The sequence below is a fragment of the Anomalospiza imberbis genome, chromosome 2 (assembly GCF_031753505.1).
Source record: "Anomalospiza imberbis isolate Cuckoo-Finch-1a 21T00152 chromosome 2, ASM3175350v1, whole genome shotgun sequence".
Classification (NCBI taxonomy): Eukaryota; Metazoa; Chordata; class Aves; order Passeriformes; family Viduidae; genus Anomalospiza; species Anomalospiza imberbis.
In genome coordinates this window covers 78,664,359-78,673,613 of record NC_089682.1, presented here as the reverse complement: position 1 = coordinate 78,673,613, position 9,255 = coordinate 78,664,359, and the positions used below count along the sequence as shown (strand labels likewise).

General features: G+C 43.4%; 1 protein-coding gene across 1 annotated transcript; it reads right to left on the bottom strand.

The window, feature by feature from the left end:
- Positions 1-3,123: 3,123 nt before the first annotated feature.
- Positions 3,124-5,548, bottom strand: COX17 (cytochrome c oxidase copper chaperone COX17). Its single transcript, XM_068181964.1, has 3 exons — positions 5,317-5,548; positions 3,730-3,838; positions 3,124-3,332 (listed from the first exon to the last, which is right to left on the bottom strand). Exons 1-2 carry the CDS (start codon positions 5,433-5,435, stop codon positions 3,754-3,756), a joined length of 204 nt encoding a protein of 67 aa, XP_068038065.1. The 5' UTR covers positions 5,436-5,548; the 3' UTR covers positions 3,124-3,332; positions 3,730-3,753.
- Between the last annotated feature and the right edge of the window lie 3,707 nt (positions 5,549-9,255).

Genomic DNA, 9,255 nt, shown 5'->3' with positions numbered 1-9,255 from the left:
TTCTTCTGTTAGGTAAATTCCTGAGTAAAAAATAAACTGAAACACAGTGTTAATGACTCATTAGGGCAAGAAAGACCTTCATCTGACATCCTCCAGAACACAAATAGTGGTGTTGCAGCAATGCAGTGAAGCACTGTGGGTGAGGATGACCTGTTGCGATTTCTCTGTGAAAGGCAGACAGGAAGCTGTTAACCCACAGCAATAGCAGCACAAAGCTCACATTAGAAACTACACAATTTTTCTGCTGGGTCCCAATGTGACATTGTAGAGAGAATGATACAACACTTTAAAAGGTAGATCTCGGAGCACACACTAGAGATTAACTTCATGTTTTCAGACTCAAATTTCTAAAAGGAAGATTTGTAAAGTGATTGAACCACCAAGACTAAATCTTCCTTTCTCCCTTGACAGTACCATCGCCATACAGATCATCTTCACAGCACTTTCAGTTTTCCACCTAGCAAAAGTAAAAAACTCTCTTATTACCAAAGACATATTTTATTTTCATGCCTTGCTTTAGATTAGAATAAATACCCTTCATCCAGGGATGCTGGTTCCTCCAAGATGAGTATTCAAAAGCCAATACTGATTCAATGGGAAAGGGACATACCAAAGTTGAAAACAATTTGGAATGAAGATGGCAAGTTCATAGAAAATACCTGAGCAGCATTAACACCCTTCCCTGGAAGTAAACACATAAGCATTACTACAAAATGTGTTTGTGAAGTACAGAAACAGACATGTCAAGCTTTTCAGCACTGAAACAGGCAGCGTGGAAACAGGTGCTTCACTGATTTCCCCACTTAGAATGGACTCAACCAGTAGCACTTAATATTTAGCTGCATGTGATGATGCAACACAGGTACAGCCTGCACTATGTTTGGCAAATAAATCCTCTGTCCTTGAGAGCCACACAACACAGAGATTATCAGTCCCAAATCTCACAGCAGCTGAATGACTGGTTATTTCACCCATCCTTTAGGAAGTCAACAGGTTCACTACTGATCCCATAAGCTGAAAACTAGTTCAATCACCTGTGTTGAGGACACTAAGACCTTGGTGGATTGAAGTCAGAGAGGGTATAATCAAACACCTCTTTTTTGATTTATTATATAGTGCATTGCTGGCATTAGTCTGCAGAACTGTTACGTACACAGAATAGTGTAAGTGTTATTTACACTGTAGCTCCAAAATACACACATTTGATTTACAACTGCTGGGGAAGGTCTCAAGCCTACTCCAGACAAGCTCACAGTGAATTACAAAGGTTCAAAGATGGCATGTACTGTATCTAGTTGTGCTGCTCTATAGTTTAGTCAAGTTTCCTGCTACTGAAACTCACCCTCAAGGTACACACCACCCTGTGCAGGGCGGTGCCTGTCACCAACGCTGTCAGTAAGTATTAACACAGGAACTCCCACTCCCTGAATGAAGCTCTGAATCCACTCCACAGGAATACCATAGTAAGAAATGAAGCCACTCAGCAAGGAATTTGATTTGACTACAAGTTTTTTCCATTGTTGCTTTAAGTGTAGAGTTGTCCAGTATCCTTTCTGTACTTGTTGCACACAGGTACATCACATCCCACTCATTTCCAAAAACTTTCTTGAAGTTTTACCCTCATGGAGGTCTAAACATCCCAATTCTTAAGTGAATAGAATTTGTGTAAAATTGTGCAGGACTATGTTTTTTTTTCTTTTCTTGACCTGATATAAACAGCACTCCACTCTCACTTGGCCACTCCCTGCCCTGCTCCTGTGGCACCATTTTCACAGCTTACCCAGACCATGCTACCACAAAGCTAGTGCTCATCCACCTTTTACCATTCTCTCCATTCATGCCCTGACACACAATGGTTCAACAAGGAATGACCTTATTCAGGTTCCCACCTCAAGACAATAATAAACACCAAAAGCACCAAGTCCTGCTCCTTAAACACCTACAGTGTCACAGGCAGCTTTGAATGCTGCCAGAGCCACACCTGCATCCCTACTCTGAGGCAGAAAGCCATCATGGACACAACTCTTGCCTCAGGACAGGACCTTCAGAAAACATTCCCAGAGGAAGAGTCTAAACTCTTCTCACACAACTTGTGAGTCCCAGCAGAGGCAGCACCAAGTGTCACATACTAAATGATCACAGTCAAAAGCCACTGCTAGCTCAGGATACGCAGGGCCCAGCAGGCAGAGAAACGATCATGACTACACTCAACCCTCCAGCAGGATCAAAGCCAGGAGAAAAATCAAGACAAAGCACAGATTCTGTCTCTTCAGTTTCTGAAGAGAAAACTCATCAGGAGAAAAAGTAATTAGCAACACCATATTCAGGAAAGCCAACTCACCACAACAAGAGTAACACTAGGGTTGCACAGTCACATATTATGAAGCCAGAAAAGCCCCACTTGTAACAAACCGGAAATCACACCTAATGTTTCTCTAGATTGCAAGAAGGAATCAAAAGCAACAACTACCATCTCATACAACACTATCATCTCATACAAGTGAAAGAAGCAGCCAGACAACAAAAGCCCATGCATGCATAGCACAAGACCAACACAACAAGAACTCAGTATAAAAAAAAGCTTTACTTTCAGGCAAGTAACCTGTACATAAGTCTCTTGCAGTGACAGGGACCAGTCCTCAGCTCCCTTTCTCTTGAAGAACTACTAGCTCAAGCAAGTTTGATACAGGAAGTACCTAATTTTTCATTACAAAGAATCAAGTTCGGGTAACGGTATTCAAAAACCGCCAGAAGAATTCGAACATGGGGAAATCCAATACAGTTTTGACTCTAAGGAAGTTCATTTCATAAGACTGTGGTCACCTTTGTACAAACATAGTTACAGCTACTGTCGCAAACAGCACTGCAAGCTTCAGCACGGCTCCTGAAAGCCACTAGAGTGCAATGCTACTAGCATGATTTCACAATTTGCATCAGTGGGAAAACCCACCAAAGTTCTCTCTGTTCAACCACACCACATCAGTAATCAGAAGGAAGAAAGAGTTCCTACATTAATGATTAAGCAGGCTTTTCTCATTCTCTCATTCCTGTAGCATGCTGTTTTCAGTATGGAGGGCACTGTCATTTCTTTACTTAAAAAGAAACAGAAGTCAGGAACACTGGTCATTTTCAGGCTTTTATTAAGAGGAAAAAATATACCTTCTATAGCAGTGGTCAAGAGCAAGCAGTGGAAAAGCTACAGATGTGATGCATACTCTATCATTAAAGAATCTTCATAAATAGACTCTTTGTTTATATTTGTTCTTTGAAGTAACTTGCAGAAATAATTTATTTTGCAGCTTTCCAGAGCACAGTCACACCAAAGACATCATCTAGAAGAGAAAGGAAACACAGCTTCACAAAACATGGATTTCCTCTGGATATTGAGCAACAGTTCAACAATCAACAAAAAAACCCCAGCACAAACCCACAAAAACCAACTCCCATGTGCCCTAGCACAAGAAATCTAAACTGAGATTTGGATCTCTTAGCAGACAACAGAGGCAGCACCATTCTCTACTGCTGAAGAGTGACTCACAGAGGCTGTGTACTGCCAGGGGCTTCACCACACTCACACGACAGTAATGTTGGCTGTAATGTCAATGAGGATTGCTCTGCCTTCTCTCTCATAAGGGTAACGCCATCATGAACACTACTCTGGGCCTTGCAGTGGCACCAGCTGAGATGCCAGGGCACTTCAGAGGCAGAGGTCCTGAAGGCTGTACTCACCCCACTCAGTCCTGCTCATCTCACTCATATCTTGAAGCCCAGAGCTCTCATACACTCCTTGTGAGCTTCGATTAGGTGCCCACAATTTTCTTCTCCCTTCTCAATAATGCTGCAAAACAAAAAGAGTTCCAGGGCTCAGCAATAAAATGTTCACTTACTTTTAGTCAAAGAAACAGAACTGACAAACTGTTGGGGACAATTAAATATCTCTATTAGGATCCAGATTTTTTTTTCCTATCCTGTCCAGGGTAGTGCTGTTTTGGACAATATAAAACTATCCCAAAAAGTTACCCAAATCTGGAGCTGTGCACCTAAAACTCTGACAACAGGCATAAAAGAACTTCCTATTCACAAGCCAGGGTCTATTCTGGGCAAGCCCAGATGGGGATTTGTTATACAACACAAGGCTGTCACATCATCAAGTACGCTGAGCTGGCCAGTTTCAAATTATTCAGTAGGGAAGCAACAAAATTTCTCCAGTAAGAGAACAATACAGAACACGTTAATCAGTAAATGATACTTTAGTCCCAACTTTAGTTGCAATTTAAGGACCCTGAAGCAAAAAGCAAAACAAAACACAACACCTGCCCAGCTATTGTTGAAAAAATGATTCACCATATATGGTAACTTTTGATTTTACTCATCTATCCAAGTAAGAGTCTCTCATTGTTGGTATATCATGTATACCACAAAAGCAGTTCAGACTTGCTTTTTGACTGAATGACAGAGCTGTTTTGTTTTTTTCTTAGTTTTTTTTTACAATGAGCACAGACACATCCCCTGGCTGCCCAGGGCAACTCCATCTGACCAGTAACATCCATCCTACCATCTTTTTCTTAGGGGGCCCTGGATTCACCCTCATTATACTATGTAATTAGACATGCTCCCCTAAACTTAGCAAAAACAGTGTTCAGTATTATGTCACCTACCATCTATACCAACAGCAAAGTAAAATAAAATTAAAAAAAAAAAAAAGAGACAATTTGGTCATCAGATTAAAGTTTTTTAAACCTTCAAGATTCACTGTCAAAGACAAAGGAGCTCCATTTTGAGGGTGCACTTCATACAATTTTATAGGTCCTACAATCATGACTAAGCCTATAATTACCAATGCAGCTATACAGGTCACTGTCATATTTTGAACCTCTCTGGGAAATGTCATCCTCTGAGACTCAAAAAAACAGAGTATTTTGCTTTATTTAAAAGAGGACGTAATTTATACTCAGGTGAACAACAAAGAAGTTATCACCTGCTGATACGCGTTGCTTCAATCAACAATAGTGAAGATTTACAAGCAGCATTAAAAGCTGATCTTTGAACCCTGTTTTAAACACGGGCTATGAGGTTTTAAACCCTTCATTTCTAAAGCATCATTTTAAGACAGTTTCCTCTCCTCCACACTCTCCCTCCTCCCTCGGATGCTCCAGCATCGGGGGTGGGGAGAGCCCCTAAAATGCCCGGCGCCCGCTGGCAGGGGCACACGCTGCGGGAAGGAGGGAATCCCGGCGGGGCAGGGCGCACACCGGCGGAAGGGGAATGCCCGGGCACGGAGGGGCGGCCGCGGGCAGCTCGGGGCCGGGTCCCTACCAGGCGTCCCGCGCCTTCTTGGTCTCGGGGCAGGCGCAGCAGGGCTTCAGCGGCTTCTTCTCCTCCCGCGCCTCCCCCGCGCCCTTGCCGTCGCAGCTGGCGGCGGCCACCGAGGACATGGCGGGCAGTTGCCGGCTGCCTCAGCCCGCGGGGAGAACGGGCCGGCGGCGGCCGTAGGAGCGCGGCTGGTTCCGGGAAGCCTCGCCCGCCCCTTCCCGGCCCGCGGCCTGCTGGGAGGGCTAGGTGCGGGCCCTCCTCCTCCCTCCCGCCTCTTCGTGGCCGTCACCCCGGGGCGGGCCGGGCGCTGCCACACAGTGACGGGGCGAAAGTGACATTTTCCAGGGTCACTTGGTAATGAACGAGCCCGAAGGGAACGGAGGGAGCTGGCAGCGGGGAGGAGAAATGGCGTCAGGCGAGAGCAGCTGGCTCCCGCCGCAGTCAGCAAGAGCAGCAAGTGACGCCCTCGGCTCTGCTAGCGCCGGCTCCACCCTTAAAGTTGTGCCCGGCCACCTAAACCTCTTTTTTCCTACTCAGCCCGTGGGGAAAACAGAGGATCAGTTCATTATGGGGGTGGCTGCACGGATACAGTACAGTCACCATCACTGGGATCGTTAATGTCGCGGTTTCACGGCAGCTGGGCTGGCCCTTGGCATTGCTGCAAAAGGATGTGCTCTGATGCTTGATCTTTTATGCTTTCAAGCCTAAGCAACAAGAAGGGATATTTAGTTTGTGAAACAGAGAGCAACTAACGAGCTCCAAGTGCTGTCCATGCTTAACATGCTTCAGTGAACTCAGACCTTGGCAGGGAGTAACAAGTCCTGGAAAGACGAATGTGCACTGATACTGGACACAAATAATGCAGAATGTACAGGCCACAAAGACATCTGGCAGAACTGCCAAAATAAGGAAGAAAGCAATAAAGCCAATTCAGCAATTGTGTTAAAATAGCTCCAACTGAATAAAAATTAATTCTGGTAGGGGAAAATAGTGTCCATCAACTCAGATACCGCTGACCCCAGAAACCTACTGACTCAAGTAGAAGACTGAGCATGCAGACTATTTAGCATGAAAAGTGAGAAAATCATTAACCATTAAAACATGGAATACTACTTTATAAGAGAACAATGTAACTTGTAACCAATAAACACAAATTCCTTTGTTTGCTAAAATGTGTAAATAGTAAAAAAGCTTTCGTAGTCAGTGTGCTTGATCTGTGGAACACCACAGAACACCCAGGCTTGCACAACTCTAAAATAAATAATCAGTGTCTCTGCTGAGTGTGTAATTACTGGGTTGTTGCATACCAGGTAATAAATCCAACCTTTTTGGACAACAGCATGAGCAATAAGGGAGAAGATACAGAGCTGCTTTTCCTTTGTATTCTGTCCCAAACTGAGGCATCAGTAGGCACTCTTGCCTTTTAGATCTCTGCCACATACAAGCTACAGCTTGATTCTTAGGTCATAGCCTGTCACCTCCCAATGCTACATTTGTGTTTGCCACCAGTCCTGACAACTCCAGTGTGATACTTACACATATTAGAGTGGCAGGCACACTGCAGACCAAAGGGATGACCCACACAGGTAATGGGGGAAGGGCAGGATAGCAGTGGATGTAACACTGCTGAGACCTTGCAAATGGAAAAGATTAATATGCCCACTGGGATGCAGCTACTGTACCTTTTAGTGGGGTGTTGCAAGAGTCAAAAAAGAACTGGCACTTTCTATTGTGTACTAAGGGGATCCAAAATCATAGGAACACTGACAAGAGCAAGGAAGAACAGAAAGTGTCATGTAACACTCACTCACTCACCTAATCACCACTGAATTATCCATGGAACTCTACTCAATAGCCTGTTCCACACCATGCCATTTCTCTGGCAAGGTTGTTCAGGTGAGCAGCACCCACGCAGCCTCCTGATTCAGCAAATGTGCATTGTGAGACATGCATTGTGAGGCCATGCAGCCAGGTGTGATGATCTGGAACATGTACAAGTTGCATTTGTTGACCAAAATATGATTTTCCCAAATTCACACAAACGTGCTGCAAGATAAAAGCTGCGATTGAAACATCTATCAAAAGCACTCATCAGTTCTCCAAAGTAATGCCTTGTTCCTAGTTTATTAAACATGCTAAGCATGTTTTCCTTTAAAATTAAATAGCTTTGTCTTTCCTTCCTAAAGCTTTATCTGCTGGCCACTTTCCAAAGGCCTAGATAGAGCTGTTGATAGCTCTATATAACACTAACTGTGAGGGAAAGATTGTAATAAAACCTCCAAGAGGGTTTCTTAACTTTGCAGTTGAATGGTATCTTTTATTTAGCTTTTTTTAATATTAAAAATAAAGTTTGAAAGACAATGATTTGGCCTGCAGAAACCAGGAAGACACCAAACAAAATACATTTTATACTCTGGCCCAAGTTATGGAATGCCAAGGGCAGAGGGAGGTTAGAATTTAGTCACCTTGAGAGATGACTTCAGATGGGTCTTCACAAAAGGTATGATCTCTGAAGACTAAACATCTCTGGAAGCAGCATTCCACTCTAGCAGCCTTCCAAATAGATTAAGGAGGAGCACTGCTATTTCGGCCATGCTCCCTGCAGGGTAACAGTTTGTAACAGAATTGCCTCAGAATAAGGGATCATTACTTGGTGGGATGAAAGGACATAGGCTGGAAGGGAGGAGATGGAAAAGAATACCCATTAAAGCATGGTTAACACATTTCAATACTGATTGCACCAATTTGGAGTACAATGCAGCGGTGAGACCACAGCCATTTCTCTTCTGACACTGCATTGTGCATAAGAATCGATTGTTACCTCAGTCATTTTGTTTTCTATTTCTCCTCTGCCTACTGACAGTGGCAGAAGAATTATGTTAGAGAACTATGTGTCAGAATGAACAGATTTATCTAGCAGACAAGAAGGAATGGCTAAGGGCAGGCTACTGAGATGAGACTGCAAGAAAATTGTCAGAACAAGTACCCAGGAAAAAAGATCCAGTGAAAATCTCAGTCTCTGAAAGAGATAATGAGAAAAGACCCTCCCTCAAGCTGCATATCATTTGGCAGCCTGGTGCCACATGTCAGAGTACAAGGACTGCAGGGTAGCACTGGACATTTACAGTTCTTGATTTAAAGGACTAATGGGTGAAATAGGGAGAGACTACCCAGCTGTCATGGGTTTCCAAATTATTTCCCCTGTACAGCCCTTTATCAGAATTGAAGAACATAACAGCAGTGGCTCATAATGTGTGAACATCACAGCAGCACTGCAGTCATTGCTGCTGGCTTCCCGTGTCTTCAGTTTCACCCACTGAAAGAATGGTTATGCAAAAAAAAAATATGTACTTATCTCCAATGGACAGATTTTTCATAGAACCTCAAAAATGTATTTACATTCATTATTACTGTTAGGTTGGGTAAGCCCCTGTCAATGTCAGTTGAAAGTAACAGTCTAGGGTAGTCTGGGGTTTTCCAGATTTTTAACACTTCTGATATACATGATAGAAGGTATATTAAGCTGTGGAAATTTTATGTGATGAAACTGAACTGAAGGTATTTTGATATTTGCCATGTAGTGCCTATTCTGGGAACCACTTTATCATCTTGAAAAAAGAAACCTGTTCAATATAGTCTAAAGAAGTATTTTTGGTTTTGACTGAGTATAAACATAAGACAGCCAATGCTCCAGCAGCCCAGTCACCCATATGCTGTGTTTTACTGTCAAAGAAGTTGTTTGTGTTTTGTGTTAATGCTTAGATAATGTGAAAATAAAGGATTTCAAAGCTCTGAACAAGATGTCTTGTCAGGACCCGGTTGCCTCTTATATTAACTGCCCAAGAACAGGATAGAGTTTCTCTTTCTGATCAGGCTGCAGACCTGCAAATACCAAATGCTATCGCTCAGCAGTGGGACCAGGGAGAAAATGAAGGCTGGGAT